Genomic DNA, 20254 nt, shown 5'->3' on the forward strand with positions numbered 1-20254 from the left:
AAAAGCAGCAATTGGAAACAATTCCAAAATCTACTATGAATCTACATTACAAATTTTGATAAAGCCAATCACAGAACATTATAAAAAACAAAAACAACAAAATTCTACAATCCGAGAGGCGCACGGTTCGAATCCACCAGATGCTCTGCCGGGGAAGGAGGGTCAGTCTCCTCCTGTACCAGTCAGATCTGATTTGACGGCACACTCACACAAAAATAATAAAATAAAAAGTAATTAAAAAAAAGAAAAAAAAACCAAAACAAAATTAAAAAAAAACTTGTCCATTTTTACTCAGTGACACTAACGAACAGAGCAGAACTGCCCCCATGCGGACCAGTTCTTACAGGAGTAAGTTACTAGGTCTTTCTACTATGATGTGACTGGTGGAGCAGTGGCTAAACACTCAACTCTGCTAACTGGACAGTTGACAGTTCCAACCATTAGCCACTCCATAGGGAGATGAGAAAGTCTGCTTCCTTAAAGATTGCAGCCTCAGACACCCTATGTGGAAGTTCTACTCTATTCTACAGAGTTGTTACGAGTTGTAATCAATCCCAAACAACAGAACTGGTTTTGCATTTTGATCTTTACTGAAGCCGACTGCCACATCATTTCCCCAAGCTGTGGCTAGTACTCACTGCCCATGACGTGCATTGGTCAGGAATCAAACCTGAGTCTTCTGCCTCGAAGGGGAGACTTCCACCACCAAAATACCACTGTCTTCTACAAAGTCAGTTGGGCCTTAATGGTCTAGTTTCTCTTACTGTGCTCTCGTTTCGTGTCACATTTTACTACCCTCCATGAATAAGCAAGCTGTGAGCATTAGGATGGGTGAGATCATAGGTCCAAGAAGCCAGTTCCTGCTTGAGTAATCTGTACTCCATTTCTCACGCTGCTACAATTTGCTCTTACTTCTCAGATGCCATCTGACCCTGAAACAGCTCAACTTTCAAACAGTATGGATGCAACATTGCTGAACCTTGCATGTGAAGAATACTGAAATGGCAATGTTTCATTACATATATATTTATCATTACAAACAAGTTTTTTAAAAGAATGAAGTACTGGCACATAAATTAATTAACCCTGAAAAATGTTGTTGCACATGAATTAAGACAGTGACAAAGAATCTCACTTAAATGGAGTGTCCAAAATAGGCAAACTTAAGAGAGTAGTAGGTATTCTTTTTTCTAAAATTGAGAGGATGGGGTGGGACAGGAGGTGTAAGATTGATAATGACTATAAGATTTCTCCCTGGGGTGATGAAAATATTAGAAATTTCATTTTTATGTAGGTTGCACAACTCTGTAAATATACTAAAAAGCATTGCATCATACACATTTTTTTTAAAGATTAGCAACTTGAGCTAATGAGTTGATAAAATGTCAAAGTCATCATAGTAGTTTTACTGTAACTCTTACAAAGAATAAACAACAATTATACTGGAGTCATCTCAAAAGCAAAGAAAAATCCAGAGATGTACCCTTGTTTGCCCAGGTGAAATTAATCACTAGCATAAAGAAACCCTGTGAGACAGCCTATTTTAGTATCAGAAACCAAATGGATAACCAAAGTTTAAGTTGATAGAATTTATTTCTGTCCATTTAATTGTAATAGAAGACAGAAATATTTTGGAATAGGAATCCAGACAACTACAAAAATTTGAGAGCTACAGGAAAAGCTGGTCGGACCCCAACTAAATCTTTTGTTTTGAGGCTCACATGTGAAGTGGTTGGATTCTGGAAGATGGATTCTCTTGTTTTGGTGGGGGTTCCATGTGGACTGTTTGGTTAGGTTTTTTCATTCACAATTGGGTGTGAATGAAACAATTTTCAGATTTAGCTAGCAATCAGCTGTGCACTGGAAGCCTTTTGGTTTAGAGTCAACAAGGACCTATCAAGGGCCTTGTATTTAAAGGTGGTAGAGCACAAGGGCAGCCCTTGAGCCTGATGTTGACTGTGTTTGGGATTAGCATTCTTCTAAGTGATAAAGCACTGGTCTGTCAATTTTGCTGTACTGAAATAACTTGGGGTTTCTGTGATGCTAAACACTGGTGTGTCAAATGTCATATTAGTTATTCATTGTGAACAGTGTTTGGTGGAGCTCCCAGACAGAAATTGGTTTGGAAGCAGGAGTGGCATCTACTTCCTAAACAACATGCCTCTGGAAACTCTATAAACATACAGAAACGATGATAGTTATAGAGCAGGGTTCAGATCTTTTGTTCATGGGGTCGCTATGAGTCATGCTCCACTTGAAGTCACTTAACAACAACAGCAACAGCAGGAAAAGAAAAGTTGGCAAGATACATAATCAGAAGATGACAAAAGAAAACTGTTCTGTGACATTGGCCTGGAGAAAGAGGCCTCATTATTCCTTGCTGTTTCTGCAAGACCTTAATAAAAGATATTCAAAACAATATAATCAAATGTTTGAAGCTAAAAAGTCATTATATTATTATACTCTTGTGAGGGAACTCTGTTGATACAGTCCCTAGAGTTTGCGCTGTTGACCCAAAGGCAGAATTTCTCTGGAGGTTCAAATCCACCAGCAGCTCCGTGGGAGAAAGATGAGTTATTTATGGCCTCCAAAAGCCTGCTGGAGGGTCAGCAGTGAGTTGGTCCCAACTCAATAGCAAGGAGTGAGATTTTTGTGAAGAGTTATTGTTGTGCACTGTCAAGATGGGTTTTCAGAGACAGTAAATTGCAAATGAGGCGACTGTCTATATTTCCCCTGTAGAGAGCTTGTGGATTCCAACCATGTGCCTTTGGACAATGAAGCTCCTTACCACCAGAGTAGCGTAACACACTTTCTTAGTCTTTTACATCCATTGGAAGTGTGTTCAAATATTTATCTTTAAGGAGTCCCTGTGTGGTGCAAATATTGACACATTCAACTACTAGCCATAAAGTTGGGACTTTAAAGGCACCTAAGAAGAAAGGCCTGGAGATCTACTTACAAACATGCCAACCTGATTCACACATGAACCAGAAGAGACTCAACTGCAGCCGATTTGCTTTCAAAGTAGCACTGCTTTTGTTTTATTCTCGACTTCTAGGCCTTCAGTTCACACATCCAGCTACAGCACACTCTGTGAACAAATCCAGAGAATTTCCTTCTCTACCCTAATTACTAGTTTGTAGGTGTCCCAGAAGAGTGGTAAAGTCACCTATATAGTCTACTTTTTATGAAAGCAAATGAGGGGCCAGCCAAATCTTTACAAAATTTCCTTTCTCTAAAGTGTTTTAAGAAATAGACTATCTCAGTATATTAATGGAATTTAAGAATGGCCAGTATAATTCCAATACTATGAGCTTGTCACTGTGCTAAAAGCTTTATTGGAATTTTCACTTGATGTCCCCTCCAGTCCCTTTGACGAAGCCTGGGTAATGCAAATGGTTTACAATCAGCTAGCAAAAAGGTTAGTTGTTTGGATCCTCCCAGAAATTCTATGCAAGGAAAAGTCTGTTTCCATAAAGATTACAGTTAAGAAAACACTACGGATCCAGTGCACTCTCTAACTCAAGAGGTCACCATGTGTCAGGGGCCAACTCGATGGCAGCCATCATTAACAGCGCTCTTGAAGGGTAGTGATGGTTCATGGTACATTCCCAGCCACTGCACCGCATGTTAGGCCACATGTTGCCTGTCCTTGGAGGCTTCCCCACTGCTGTAATGTGGAACAAGACCCGGCCATGCACTGCTGAAACGCAGCACGTAGTAACTCTCTGGATAACATCAGTGCAACCTGCAATGTGTCACATACACAAGACATATGTTCATTCTGTCACCTACAAGAGTCATCATGAGTTGGAAAGCACCTTGATGGCAGTCAACACTATTAACCCCTCCTTTGTTTCTGTTATTATTGTCATCAAATCAGCTCCAACTCATAGAATCCCGATGTACAAGAGAACCAAACCCTGCCCAGTTCAGGGCCATCCTTCCAATCTCTGTTGTGCTTAACCCACTATGGCAGTCACCACGCTGAGAGTCCTCTGCTCTTTTCCCTACTTTCTACTTTTTCAAGCATGATGGCTGGGCTCTCCTGATAACATACCCAAGAGTGTGTGAGAATGTGAGATGAAGTCTTAGATAAGTATTATCATTCTCTCTATTCTTGCATCTTTAACAGGTGAGGAAACTAAGGTTAAGAGAGATTCAAGTAATCACCCAAAGCCATAAAGCATCAACTGGCAAAGGCTTGATTTGAGTCTAGATCTTCCTGTGCCCATATCTGTGCTCTTAACCACTGCAAGGAATTAATGCAAGTGGATGTAGGGAAAATTATATCCCCTTTCTCTAATGCAAGGAGCCCTGATGGAACAGTGGTTAAAGCAACTTACCACTAACTGAAAGGTCAATCAATGGTTTGACCCCACCAGCTGTTCTGCAGGAGAAAGGTGTAACGGTCTACTGATTTGACTCACCACCATCTAATGGTCCTCCATTGAGTCTCTGATGGTGTAAATCTTTATGGAGGGCAGTGCTCATCTTTCTCCCAGTGAGTACAGGTGGTGAATTCAAACTGCTGACCATTTGATTATATGCCTCTATGTTACATCCCGTGGTTGGAAAAGTAGAGGTTCAATAAAAGACGGGAAGACCCTCAACATGATAGACTAAAACATAACTGCAACAAAGGGATTAAACAGTGCAGAGATCATGAGAATAGTGCCAGATAGGGAAAGGATTCTATGAGTTGGCATCAAGTCAATGACAGTGAGTTTGGTTTGGTTTGGTTTGGATTGATTTGGTTTGGTTTGGATTATCCTAATGCTAGTAATATAATAAAGAACCATTTCAGACAGTTTAGCTGATGGGAAATGCATCAACCCCTAGGAACACACACACACACACACTCTAAAAATATATACACACATATACTCTGAAAATCTTTCCAAATTGTAAACCTCTCCCAGGCCCTACGTGGGCTTTTCTTAAAGGTCACCCAACAAGCCCAATGGGAAAGAAGGGCTTGGTCTAAAAAGTTTTATATTTCCTCTCACTTTTAAAACATTGGAAAACCCATTTGGCCCAGTGAAATGAATAGTAAAAGGAGTCCTAACTATTAAGAGCCAACGAAATGTAATGGAAAAAGGCAAGAATATGGTTGGACTTTATTTTCTTTTTGCTCAGCATATCCTGCCTTTAATCTGAAAAGTAAATACACCGTGCCCAACATACCGACTCTTTTCAGGTGAAATTATCTAGGTTATAAAAACAAGCAACAACTGTGTTTTCATGATTCCTTAATTCATGGCTGACAGAAATAGCTCCCTAAAATAAATCGGACAGGCAAATATTACTCACAGGGGAGCAAATCCACAAATTTTCACTGCTTTGATAACTAACGTTTGCAAAACTTTTTTTCATTTGAATTATAATTGTTCATTATTACTTATAAGTGTGTTGCAAAATCAAAAGGGAAGTCTGAAATTTTTCAATTTGGTTAATTAATGGGAAAAGTGAGAGAGACTTTTTGCACAGCATTACTAACCTAATATTCCTGAAACCTTCCAAATAGAAAAAGTAACCCCACAGCACCTCTCCTCCAAGACTCAACAATATCATCTTTGTTGGCTCCATGGAGCCAACATCTTAATGATGCATGATTCTAGTCAGGCTAGTGGAGCCACATCCCATGTGTGTGGAAATTAGTGAATAAGAAAGTCCAAAGAATTGATGCCTCCAAATTGTGGAGTCAGTGAAAAGTGCAGGATATATCATGGGCTGCTAAAAGAACAAACAAGTCTATCTTGGAAGAAGTTCAGTCAGAGGCTTCTTGGAAGCAAAGATAGTGAAACTCTCTCCAACTCATATACTTGTGGTATATTGTTAGGAAGGTTCAATCCCTGGGAAAAAACATCTTGTTTGGAAAAGTAAAGGCTCAATGAAGGAGAAGACGACCCTCACCAGGATGAATAGGCACAGTGACTGCAACAATGAGCTTTGAAGTATGGCAGAAATTGTGAGGATGGTGCAGAACTGAGCAGAATTTTCAATCTACTGAGTCTAATAGGGTCACTCTGAGTTGGAGCCAACTTAATAACATATAAGAAGATGGGAGAATCATCGAGCCCTTGAGTGGTATAAACCATTAAACACTTGACTACTGACTTCTGAAAAGAAAAGTTCAGTTTAAATTATTCCAGAGACACTTCAAGAAAAAAGGTCTTGCAATCTGCTTCCAAAAGGTCAGAGCCATGAAAATTCTGTGGAGACAAGTTCTTTTCTGACACACATAGGATTGCCATAAATTGTAGCTGATAGAACGACAACTGGCTTGGTTTAATGGAAGTCAAGTCTATTTTTGTCATGTAGATTCAGTTTCTCTTGCTTTCCATTACACTTTCTTCTGTACAAGGGAGCTCTAGTGGTCCAGTAAATAAGGAGTTGCACTGTCAACCCAAAGGCAGGCAGTTCGAATACACCAGCTATCCCAAGCGAAAAAGATGGGCAATCTACTCCCAAGCAATTTACAGCCTCTTAAAACCACCTGGAAGATCAGCAATAAATCAATTCTAACCTGACGGCAATGGGTTTTGAGTTTTCTTCTGCATATTAGAATTGAGCAAAAAGTCATAACAGAAACCATTTTCAAATGGCGCATACCTAACTTACTTTATTTAGCAAGAAACTAGACACACTGAAGGGCTTGGCGTGATTTTCATCACATGTCTTTTTCCAGATGTCATTTAAATTAAGAATTACCTACATGCAATCATTTAAAGCAACATTCTTCTAAAGAGCACCGGATGTGAGGGAGCTGTAAGTAAGTGTTGCACTAATAAACACTGCATAGTCAAGTGAAATTGCTTCACTGGGAGTAGGGAAGCAGAGTCTCTTGCTTTCCTTCTAAACTATAGGGTTTTGCAGACACTAAATGTAAATGTGTACCATGTCCTTCCCAGAGCGAACAGAGAGCATAATGGTTTCCAAACTAATTCGACTATAGGACCCTTTATTCAAAAGTCATCTCCGTTTCTCAGAATGATGCTCCATAAAACACACTTATTGTGAGGTGTACCCACTTAAAGGACCAAAATCCATTGCTGTTGAGTTGATTCAGACTCATAAAGACCCTGAAAGAAAGAACAAAATTGCCCCACCAGGTTTCCAAGGCTATAATTTTAACAGAAGCAGACTGTCATATCTTTTTCCTCTGAAGCATAAGGTAGGTTCAAACTGTCAACCTTTCTGTTAGTAGTTAAGCACTTAACCACTATATCACCAGGACCCCTTTATTTAAACGTCAAATTAAAAACCAAACCCACTACTCTCCAGTCAATCCCAGCTCATGGTGCAGTTCCATTAGGCTTCTGACATTATACATTCTCAAAGAGGACATTGCCCCGTCTTCTCTTCAGCAGCTGGGAGATTCAAACTACATGATGGACAGCACTAACCTCTAACCTATCAGTATGTCTAGTTTCTTGTTGAAGTTAGCTAAGCATGCTCCATTTATAAAAAGGTTTGAGTCAGTCATTTTTCTCTTTTTTGCTCAATTCTAATATCCAGATTTGATTTAACCTTCTGAAGCTTCAGGCTGAACTTGCATATGAGAAGTTGATGGTCTGTTCTGCAATCAGCACGTGGTCTACTCTTCACAGCTAATAGTGAGCTTCTCCAGTGATTCTTTCCACAGATGTAATCAATCTGATTCCTATGCATACTATCAGGTGAAATCCCTGCATATAGTCTGCATTTATGTTTCTTATAAAAAGTATTTGCAATGAATAAATCATTGATTGTACAGAAGTCTATCATTCTATCTCCAGCCTCATTTCTATCACCAAGTCCATGTTTTCCAGCTACTGATACCTCTTCCCTGTTCCCAACTTTTGTATTACAGTCACCCTTTATTATTAATGCATCTTGATTACATGTTCGATCAAATTCTGACTGCAAAAATTGGTAGACATCTTCTATTTCCTCCTCTTTGGCTCTGGTTGTTGGTGCATATATCTGAATGATAGTGATGTTCACTGGACTTCTTTATATGTGTATGGACATTATCCTGTATGTAATTTGCAACATTAAATTTCATGGTGGATCTAGAAATGACTTTTCTTAACTGTGAAAGCAACCCCATTTTTCCTCATCTTTTCATCTCTGGAAGAGTAGATCATATGATTGTTGACTGAACATGTCCCATGCCAATCCATTTAGCTAATACCTTGTTGCTGTTGTTGCCTGTGACTCATAGTGACCCTATGTACAAGAGCCCTAAACAACGTTCTATCCAGGGCCAACCTCATTGTCTCAAACACACTCATTTCCACCACTCCACGCACAGTATCAATCCATCTCATCGAGGGTCTTCCTCTCCTGCGCCGTCCCTCCACTCTCCCAAGCATGATGTCCCTCTCCAAGGACCAGTCCCTCCTTGCAACATGCCCAAAGTATGTCAGACAAAGCTTCAGAATCCTTGACTCCAAGGAGCATTCTTGCTTCATCCTCTCCAGGACACACCTGTTTGTTCTGCTAGCAGTCCATGGTATATTCAACACCCTTCTCCAGCACCACAGCTCAAAGGCATCAATTCTCTATCATCCCTATTCACTGTCCAACTCTCTGATGCATAGCACGTAATTGTGAAGACTATAGCCTGGATCAAGTGCACCTTAGTCTCCAGCCTGACATCGTTGTTCTTCAGTACTCTTGTGAGGTTCCTCACAGCTGATACCTAGTATGTCAATATTTTAGTGTCCCATTTCTTTCTTAATATCCGATTTTCCTGCCTTCATGCTTCTCACATTTCATGTTTCAATCACTAGTGTCTGCTTACAACTGTTCCTCCTCCTTTGTGTTTCCATATCTCAGAGCTCAGCCTCAATTGCCATGTCTACTATTGTACTCTAAGTGTGCTCTATTGTACATGGGGTTTTCAAAGACCTGTTATTTTGGAAGTGGATGGTCAATTCTTCTTCCTAGTCTGTCTTAATTTGAATGCTCAGATGTAGAACAGTATCTCTAGACAAGCATTTTACAGAAAGGAGCAGATGAAAGAGATTTCCCAATTATAGATGCAACCAATAGATTCAATATTGCTCTCCACCCTTGGTACGTAATATCTTTTGGGGGAGGGGGTACGTATATCGTGACCCATCCCTTTCCCTGCTCCACCAGCATCCCCTTCCACTCATACCTACCCCATTCAAAACCTCCCTCCCCCTATTCAACCCTTGATATGATGGCTTGGGTCTCAAGCCTTTTGTGTTTCTATGATGGCTAACTCTTGTGTTGCTGCTAGTATGGGAAGTCGACTCTCAGAGACCTCTCCAGAGTATTGAAGAGCAATGACGTCAGTCTGGAGACTAAGGTGTGCCTGATACAGGCCATGGTCTTTGTAATTATTTGCTATGCATCAGAAAACTGGACAATGACTAGGGATGATAGAATAAGAATTGATGCTTTTGAGCTGTGGTGCTTGAGAAGAGTTTTGAATATACCATGGAATGCCAAAACAAAACAAACAGGTTTTTCCTGAAGAGGGTGAAACCAGGCTGCTCCTTGGAGGCAAGGACTCTGAAGCTCCATCTTACATACTTTGAGCATGTTGCAAGGAGGGACTAGTCCTTGGAAAGTGGCATCATGCTTGGGAAAGTAGAGGGACAGTGCAAGAGAGGAAGACCCTTGATGAGATGGATTGATTCAGTGACTGGGGTAATTAATGGAGGTAGGTATGTCAAAGATAATAATGTGGGCTCAGGATAGACCAGAGTTCAAAGCTGATGTACTATGAGTAACTATCAGTTGCAAGCAACTCAATGGTAACAACAACAATATACAGAAGAAAGTAGTATAAACTGACCTTTAGGTTAGAGTTAGCATTCTAATGCTTAGCCCATGATACCACCAGGTATCTTTATTGAAAGTCCAGGTCTCTCAAAAGTTATGAAATGAGTAGGTTAACACTCAATGGGCCACTGAGATACTTGCCATCTGTTTATTCTCACACACCAGTCATGCACTCTGCATCACAATTCTAGAATGCCTTCATTTCACATGTGAGAAATCCGAGTTCTAAAAGAATTAAGTAACTTGCCAATCATACAAAAGAGTTGGAGCAAAGCTAGAATTGGAGCACAGTGATGCTGAAAATGAAAATAATTTAATCTCACAGCAAAATGGTCAATGACAGCTCTTAGGGAATAAAAGGAAAAGACTTTAAAAAAAATTAAAGCTTTATAACTTGTATGAGAATAGATTCGTACAGCACCTTATCAACTGAGTATACCTTTATATCTGAGTAAAATTACTTTGCAGATGGGGAGGATAGTGGGTACGGAGTTACAGTGCCAACCCAAAGGTCTCTGAAATCCTGATGGAGGGTCAGCTATGAGTCAGTTCTGACTCAAAGGCAATAAAGTAGGTGCAAAAAGTCTCTTCCAGGCTAAAAACCAGGGTATAGCATCCATGGCATCAGAAAATAGAAGAAATTTCCCCATACCCTTGGAAATCCAAAACATCTGACATCCAAAAACTAAACGTAAATTGAAATTTGGAAGGGGTACATTTTTGAATGCTTAGTAAGGCCAGAAAGGGAGGAAGCAAGAAGGTTGATAGAAGTAGTAAATTGTTACGCTGGACAAAGGGAAAGGCAATAGACAGGAGTTGACCATATACTGTCTTTAATTACATTCATCATTTGTAGCTATTGTTATAAAACAAAAGGTGTGTGAATGATTAAATGACATACCAATATGATTTGTAAACTTAGCTTTAAAAAATTTTTAAGATAAAATTGAGGAGAGAGTGCTAAAAGATCTTTTAAAACATATTTTCTAAGAAAAGAAATTAAATTAGAGCAATATTTCAGGTTAAGTCTGATTTCACTTACAAATGTCTAGGCACTAACTGAATCAAAGAGCTGTGATCACACAGTACATAATGAGTTGCACTGTTAACCCAAAGACAGTACCTCTCTGGCAGTTCGAATCCACCAGCAGTTCTGACAGAGGAAGATGGACAAATCTTCTCTAATGAGACTTACAGCTTCAGCTCAAAGGTCAGCCATAAGTTGATTCTGACTCAAAAATAATGAGTTTAAATTCAAATACTGAAGAGAAGCAAAGGAGCCCTGCTAGTGCAATGCATAAAATATCGGGCTGCTAAGAGGAAGGTCATCAGTTTGAATCTACCAGTTGCTTCAAAGGAAAAAGATAAGCAGGCTCGTCCTTTAAAGATTTATATGCTGGAAACAACTTGATGGCAATGTCTGGGCTTAGTTTTGGGTAATGTAATCATAAAAAGAGCCCTAATATTGTAGTAGATAATATGATGGGCTTCTAAGCAAAAGATCAGTGGTTCAAGCCCACCAGAAGAACATGAGCAGCCTTTCTATAAAGATTTACACCTTGGAAACCCAACTGAAGATCACTGTAAGGTCAGATTTAACTTAACAGCAAGGAGCCTGGTTTTAGTTTCATGTAATTGTGTCCACACAAGTTTAATACTTCCGCTTGTAGTAAGTCATGCAGAACAGGGTAATAGGAAGGTGGGTAAAGTTAATGTTTATAGGTACAAAGAGTTCTAAAGTTGGAGGGATCCCAAAAGCATCTAGTCATTTTACTGTCTGCTTTTGAGCACTCCTCAGCAATGAGGAAGTATGTGTCTAAATAAAGGCCTAATTGTACTAATTGCTGGAGAAATGAAAGTTAGGCAGGTTATTTTGTTGTTTTTATTTTAAAAATTTTCCTTATTTTATTGTTCTTGAGAATACACAGCAAAATATACACTGATTTAAGAGTTCCCTTGTGTGTCCTTTACTGACTTTGATTGCTTTGTCCATGTCAAACAAGAATTCTCATGGGCCTGAGTTAGCTGTTTCCATTAACATAAATTCAATGTCCCCTTAGCCTCCTATGTAATCTCTCTCTCCCCCGCCCTGTAAACGCATATAAGTATCTGTCTATACATACATGTGTGTAAGTCTCTCTATGATGAGGACAGGGGACGAAAGCTCACAGAGCAAATTAAAAACTAGTTAATCAATAATTCATCAACACTTTGATTCACGACATTAGCTGCAATCCCCTCAGTATATCAGTATTCTTCCCATTTCATTCCTAGATTCTATTTCTTGTTTTAATTTTTTAAATTTTATTTTATTATTGTGTGTGTGTGTATGTGTGTGTGTGTGTACCATCAAATAAGATCTGACTGGTACAGGAGGAGATTGCCCCTCCTTCTCCAGCAGAGCATCTGGTGGATTCAAACCACGTACCTCTGGGATTGCAGTGCAGCTTCTTGCCTTTAGGTCACCAGAGCTCCCTCCTAAATCCCATTTCTAATCAACTTTACCTGTTCCTTCAAAACTTGTTTTGGGGAAATTGCAGTTCTTTCGGTATCATATGGCTTACTTCTCTGAGAAGATATTTCTTATGGGTGTTACTATTTGCTTTATAAGCCTATTGTTTGGCTGTAAGGCAATCTCTGGAATAGGTTTAGTTCCAGGTTTGAAGGGTGTCTAAAAATCACGGTCATAAGACTTCCATTAGTCTCTATGGGGGGAAAATTGGTTTTTTTTACATAATTTTTTCAAATTTTCCCCCCATTCTGTCTAGGACCTTTTATAGTGATCCCAATCAGAGCAACCACAAAGGCAGCTGGGTCCCATCTAGTTCTTAGCATCTCTGACGAGTGAAGCTGGGGGTCACATGGCCAATTAGTCCTCTGAACTAATTGTTTTCCTATAGTATCTGATTTCCTTCACTCTTTGTACAGGATGGAAAAACAGCTCATAAGCTTTTCAGACCCTAGCCACTATACAAAGTGGGATGTACAACATTGTTTTTATAGGATATAGTCTGCCAATTGATCTAGAAGTTCCTTGATACTATGGTACTAAGGCCTCAAGTCTGGTGACTCAGATATTCAATGTCTCAAGATGTTTTTAAGAAGTACAGTTAGAATGCTTCTTTTTAGAAGCAAGGATGGTGAGATTTTGTCTCAAGTACTTTAGACCTATTAATGGGGGGAAGCACTCTATCCCTGCAGAAGGATATTATGCTTGGTAAAGTAGAGAGTCAGTGGAAAACAAAGATTCTCAATGTCATAGGCTGATACAACAGGGGCAACAATGGGCCCAAACACAGCAACATGTGTGAAGTTGGTGCAGGGTTCAGTAGTTCTATTGTCTATAGGGCTGCTAAGGATATATGGTTGCAGGAGAAGAAGAATGGGAAATCTCTTCTTGTGCCATTAACTGGCTCTAAAAATCTACCAGAGGTTCACTTATGGGTTGGTTCAGACTCTATGGTACAAAACAACACAATCTGAGCCAACATTGAGTTGGCAGCACCTTACAACATGTTGTAGTATATGCCTGGATATATTTGCAGTATAAACAAATACATAAGTTGTTGTTGTTGTTATGTGCTGTCAAGTAGCCTGTGACTCACAGTGATCCTATGAGAGAACAGCCCTAAATCCTGCTCTATCCTGTGCCAATCTTATTGTCTCTAATACATCTACCCCCATTACCCAGTCACTGAATTAATCCATCTCATCGAGGGTCTCCTCATGTGTTGTCCCTCCATCCTCCCACCCACTCACCCTCCCAAATGTTGTTGTTGTTGTGGGTTGCCGTAGAGTTGAACACGACTCATATCAATCCTATTAACAGAAGGCCTGAAGCCTTTCTATAACTATTGTCATTTATTAAAGTTCATAGAGTTTCCAGAGGCATATAAGGAGAAAAACATTTTCTGCCAAATCTTCTGTAATGTCTTGGGTGTACTCCTACACAATGTCCCACACATAATCAGCTTACACATATACCTACATATTCACTCAAATTGTTCATTACTATTATTGCAATAATATTGCATATCTCCCAGTGCCTTGCCTCATTCCAATCATGTTGTATTCATCTCTCCCTACTGTGTGTAACATTTCCCTTCACCAAAGTTAACACATATCTACCATTTGGATTGAGAGGATGGTATAGGATCAGGCAGGATTTCATTCTGTGGCACATAGGCCCACTAGAATCAGAGCCAAGTAAATGGCACGTAACAACTATCCCTCGGCCCGTCCCTGGGAACCATCAAAGAATGTTTCTTTCTGAGTGTCAACTTTTCCTTGATTTTTTTTATAATAGCAGTCTCATGTAATATCTGCCCCTTTGCAATCGGTTAACTTTTCACAGCATAATATCCTCCACGTTATAAGATGTTCTGTGACTTCATAGTGAATGAACACATTGCATAGTGTTTCAGTGTGTGTGTGTAGTTATCCATCATCTGTGCTAGGCACTTTTTATTATTGTGAATAATGCTACAATGAACATTGATGTGCATATGTCTATTTGTGTCATAACTCTTTTTTCTATAATTTACACAGCTAGTAATGAGATTGCTGGATCATATGGTATATTTATTTCTTTTTTAAAAAAATATAAACTTTTTCTTTTATACTGGTTTTCATATGTATTGTTTTCACAAAATATCCTTTTTTAAAGTTATTATACTGTTTCCCACAGTGTATGTACCACTTTATAATCTGCTAATTTTACGATCATCAGTGTAGGAGAGTTTCAATCTTCCTACACTCTGGCAGCATTCACTGTGTTCTACTTTTTTTTCTCATTTCCATTATTCTTGGTGTAAGATATTATCTTGATTTTGTTTGTGGACCGCTCCTTTGATGAAGGGTCTTCTCGTGTCCTTTGCCCATTTTTAAATTTGATTATTTGTCTTTTTCTTGTTGAGATAAAGTCTCCAATAAATTTTTAGAAATTAGTCTTTTTTCATATATATCATTGCCAGAATTTTCTCCAGCTTTGTCTTTTGACTCTTTTGAAGAAGTCTTTTGATGTGCATAAGTGCTTCTTTTTTAGGAAGTCCTAAATAATTAGTTTATCATCTATTTGTTCATTTTTAGTTAAGTTTGTTTTACTATGTATGCCCTTCCTGAAACTCAAATAATCTTACATGTTAAACCACAACATCAATAAAATACCCCTAAAATCTTCTTAAAATCAAACAATATATTGTGTGGCTCTGTGTGCCGTTGAGTTGGCTGACCCTCCAGTAGGTTTTCAGAGACCAGAGAAGAGATTGCCCATCTTTCTTCTGTGGAGTAGCTGGTGGACTCAAACTGTCTACCTCTGGGTTGGCAGTTCAGCTCCTTACCCACTAGGCTACCATAATGCAAACAATATTTTAGCTTAACTTAATATAAATGTCTGCTTTGAACATTGTTTGCTTTTAAGAATTATCTATATAAGATCAAATTGACAACAACAACAACTAGACTCCAACAAATCTGAAAAACTAGAAGAACTGGAAAATTTACTATAAACATGTTGTTGTTGTTGTGTACCATCAAGTCAGAACTAACCCACAGCTGACCTCTGGTGTGTTTTCAGAGGTAGTTAATCACATGGAAGGAGATTGCCCATCCTTCTCCCACAGAGCAGCTGGTGGACTCGAACCACACGCTCTCTAGATTGCAGCACACTGAGGTAGAAAATTTGAACAGAACTTAATAAAGGAAGAAATTTAAGCAGTTACATAAAGAAAGCAAAACCTAACAGCAAAACACCAAAATTACCAGTAATAAACAAAAAAAGTCCAGCTTCCCTACAGAATTCTATTAAATATTCAGAGAGGAGCTAACATCACCTCTGTTCAAACAGTTCCTGGACACAGAAAAGGATGGGATACTCCCAATTTCATTCACCAAAATGGAATGAGTTCCGTGAGGTTTTTGCTTATATATAAGCATTCTCATATATATATATATATACACACACACATATATATATCATAGTTTTTCTAGTTTAAATTAGGAACCAGGAACCACTGAAACAATAAGATGTCAGAGTCAGGTCTTGTGAATCTGAAATACAACCCAGAATCATTTCTATATTCTTATGAGGAAAAATGCTGTTATTAAAAAAAAAACATATATAACACAGTATTTGCCAATTCAACAACTTTTTTGTTATTGTTATATGCCCCTGAGTTGAAACGAACTCATAAATGACCTTCCAGTGGGTCTTCAGAGCCATTAAGTTGCATGGGAGCAGAGTACCCATTTCTCCTGGAGCAGTGAGTAGAGTCAAAACACACTGGCAGCTCAACTTCTTACCACTAGGCCGTCAGAACTCCAACAGCTTTAGGTGTCCAACTGAGTGTTATCAATTACATCAATCATTTTGTGCAAACATCACCTATCACTTGCATACTTATTATCAAATAATAATTAATGAACCAACATTATATCCTCTCCAATTCTACACTATCAAATCTCACAGCAAAATAAGACTCTCCTGCCCTGCTTTTAAGCACCACTAACCCTCAGACAAAAAGGTCCAACCTGGTTTTAGCTCAATGTTGCTCTTGACTCCTTGGTATCAAAGATTAACAAGAGAAGTCTTAGCATGTGAGAAAGTTACAGATAGAATAATATATTTTATGGTCTTCTTTTATTATACTAGTTTATTTACAAAATTCAAATACACTGTTTTTCAGACCAGATTCTTCCAATTTTCCTCAATAGAATAATATTTTTAGAATAAAATCTTTCAGAAATGAAGCAAGATCTGGGGGATGGAGGCCCTGAAATTACAAGGCCATTTTTTCACTTCCTGTGAAGTAACACACCCTGATATATAATGAAGAAAGAGAACACAGCAGGAAAGTCACTTGTTAGTTAGACCTACCCCTGCCCACTCTACTTAAAACTGCAGCATCCCCCCAGCCCTGCAGTTCAGAGCTTCCTCTACTGGCCCTACTTTCTTTTCTAACCCATTATTAGCCTAGACAGCACTGGTAGCGTAGAGGATAAGGGTTGCGCTGTCAACCCAAAGATAGACAATTTCAATCTACCAGTGGCTCCACAGGAGAAAATGGACAATCTTCTCTCATGCAATTACAGCCTCTGAAAACTTGCTCAAGTATCTGTGATGAGTTGGCTCTGACTTGACAGTAACATGTATGCATTAGATTAGGTACCTCTATGGTACAGCACTTAAGTGCTCAGCTGGTAATAATAACGTGGTCAGTTCCAGTCTACCAGCTGTAAAGGTGTGGCAGTCTGCTTTCAGAAAGACTGATGACCTTGGAAACCCTGTGGGGTCACGATGAGACTTGACAGCAATGGGTTTTTTTCCGGGTTATCAGATTAATATATTCAGCTACCAAATGAAAGTATAGAGGTTTCTTAGCGGTTCAAGTCTACCCTAGAGGTGCTCACACTACAGGCCTGGAAGTCTATTTGTGAAAATCAGCTACTGAAAACCCTGAGGAACACAGTTCTACTATACCACTGTCAACTCCACAGCAACCTTCAGGGAAACTCAGTATAAAGGTCGTGGATGCTGACACATGATGCCAGAATGAAAACAAGAAGCCCAGTTCTGGAGATGTTTATGGCTTCTCTTTGCTCCACAGAGTTCAGCATATCATGAAAATAGAATTTTTTAAAAAGAGATGCGACCAAATAAGAGTTGTATGCCTTGTCCTTTACAGGAAATGAGTCAATCTAGTGAAAGAAAATTCAGCACATAAAGTAAATTGCAACTCATTTTCTCCATCATTCAAAAATATCTGTTGAGCTTTTGCTATATGGTAGTTAAGTGTGCTAAAAATGGCTCTACTTGGCCCCTTAGCAAAAATCTTTAAGACTGTAATGATCTTGTTTATTCAATCAATAATTAGATTACTTATATACATACATTTTGCCTAAAATCAAGGAACATTTGATGTACCATTCAAGACAAATTCAGAAACCAGTGCAAAAAAACCCCCAGTGCATTACAAAATAGCACCATATATAAACAAGCCTCAGTTTCTCTCTAAGCCATAGAAATTGGTCTTATGTTTTTCTAATGTTTCTCATGAGAGAAGAAAGGAAGACTTACGGCTGTGCAAAAGATGCACCGACATTCCTGGAGGGTGGTCATCTTGTCCAGGGGATATTCACACAAGCAGAGTTTGCAAGTGACCAGGGGAGCTGGAGCCAGGTCTCCAGGGGCCGGAGTTTTGGCAGTCATGGTGAGGTAGTGGAGCCGACCAACTGTGCTCATCAGCCTGTCTGGACACTTCTGCAGTCTCCTCAAACCCTACGAGAAGGTGCAGAGCAAGACATGTTATATTCACTGATGGTGTCATCAATTGACCAACACGCTTGGGATTCTGCAGAACAAAGCTGCCCTCTTACTGATTGATCTCTAAGGACGCAGCTAGTGCATTTCTGAGAACTATGGGCTGCTGCCTCAGCAGAGAGTTCCTGGAATCATGCAATAAAAGCTGACCGCACCGTCCTGATTCATATCGTTTAAGCGATAGGAATTAAAAGACCACTATGAAGAAGCACCCCATACAGAGTTGTCACATGACAATCAACTCAACAGGTATTAAGCCAAAACTAAAACCAAACCAAACAAGCCTTTAAAAATAAGGTGTCAAGGTTGCATGCATTCCTTATCATACATTATCTCATCCCTCTCTTTTTTTTTTTAACCCTGAGGACTGTTTTCTTCATTGTATAGATAAGCCGAGGTTCTGAGAAGTTACATCACTCAGCGTTCTTAGATTTTTGTCCCTGGCACAGCAGAACCCAAACTTCCATCTTCTGATGCCGAAGCTCGTGCCTGCTCCATTACTCCAGCACTACCTCCCAAATGGACTTTTGTGGAAGGTGAAAAAGAGGAAGAAGGGAAAAGGCTTTGAGGGAGATAGACTGAGAGAGAAGTCCCTTAAGGTCACTGAAATCGTTGTTGTTGTTGTAATCTACTATGTATTTGGAAATAACTCCTAATTGATCCACCTGCAGGTTTTCAGAGGCAGGAAATCACATGGGTGTAGACTGATCATCTTGCTCTCACAGAGCAGCTGATTGGGCCATGAGCTCCTGAGTTGGCAGCACAGCTCATCACTAATAAGCCACCAGAGCCCCCTCCACTGAAATGAAAGGGGAGAAAACTTTGCGTCTGTCTAAAGGACCCTTAAATGTACATGTCCAAGTAGTCTACAGGGAACAGCTAATCCAAAGTACTAATCCAAAGCCGGAACCTCTCTGGCAGTTAAAATCCACCAGATGCTCCCTGGTAGAATGATGGGCCATCTCTTCCTGTGTCATTTACAGCCTCCGAAAACCCACTGGAGGGTCAGCTATAAGTTGGTTCCAACTGGATGGCAATGCCTTTGGGTTTTGTAATTTCCCCCCCTAGCTAATAATGATATATCGATATTGCATTTTCAATTGCAATAAATAAATCACTTAACGAGAGGCTAAGCTTAAAATGCAAGACATAGAAAGATTTTTCATATTCTGCTGTTGACTAAAATATGCAATTTGCTTTTTTTAAAAAAGACCATAAAGCAAGAACAAAAAAAAAAAAACAACACAAACCACACCAAAACCCAATGAAAGAAACACAACAAACTAAAAAAAAAAAAATTACAGAGAGGGTATGGGAAAACCATAATGAAAGTACCTTTCATTAACACAGTTTAGGTTTGTTTCCCTACTCAAGGTTGTTATAATTATTCCCTTGGATAAAAAGATGATATAAATGGAAAAGAACAATTTACTAGGGTATGTATCCAATTATCTAAGAATTTTAACATCATCCTGTAAAGCCTTTTAACACTAAGATGAGTTGATAAATCACCACTAAAGAGTGGAAGGAGAACTCTGGTGGCAGAGTCCATACTGAGGTGCACCGCTAGCTCCAAGACTGCACATCTCTGGCAGTTCGAATCCACAAGTGATTCCTTGGAAGAAAGATGGGCAGTCTCCTCCCACTGTGATTGACAGCCTTGAAAACGCAATGAGTTGGGACAGACTCCAAAGCAGTGACTGAGTGAAAGTGACTAAGAAAGAAATGGAAAGCTACCAAATGAGTCAACCAAACATCGCTGATGTAAACAGAAGATTAAAATAAGTAACCATCAAGTTAATCAGTGTGAAGGTCTTAATTTCAAACTATGCTGTAAAAGTCTGTGGAATTATTCAAGTACTGAGGACAAAATAAACTAGGAGACACAGACGCATAAGACTGAGCAGTGGCTGGAATAAGAGAGGGGAATACATGGATACAGAAAGGAGGAGGCTGAGGATGGATATTAAGGGAACAGAAGGTTGCAGAATGGCCTTGTGTTAGAGAGACATTCTCAGAAAGCCAATCCATTAACAAAGTAGAAAGAAACTGCTAACTAAAGAGCTCCACTCTGCCCTGGAAGGTTGACAAACCAACCCAACCTACTGCCATCAAGTCAATGCTATCTCATGG

At 39.3% G+C, this 20254-nt stretch overlaps 1 protein-coding gene across 1 annotated transcript in view; it reads right to left on the bottom strand.

Moving 5' to 3' along the window:
- RNF144B (ring finger protein 144B) overlaps positions 1-18075 on the bottom strand; it is an 89785-nt gene extending 71710 nt beyond the window's left edge. Inside the window, exon 1 of the mRNA XM_006888662.1 lies at positions 17879-18075. Within this exon, the coding sequence (XP_006888724.1) occupies positions 17879-18043 (165 nt within the window). The 5' untranslated portion in view covers positions 18044-18075. The remainder of the gene's footprint in view (positions 1-17878) is intronic.
- Between the last annotated feature and the right edge of the window lie 2179 nt (positions 18076-20254).

This window comes from Elephantulus edwardii, unplaced genomic scaffold (genome assembly GCF_000299155.1).
Source record: "Elephantulus edwardii isolate Elephantulus edwardi_28Jun2011 unplaced genomic scaffold, EleEdw1.0 scaffold00070, whole genome shotgun sequence".
NCBI lineage: Eukaryota > Metazoa > Chordata > Mammalia > Macroscelidea > Macroscelididae > Elephantulus > Elephantulus edwardii.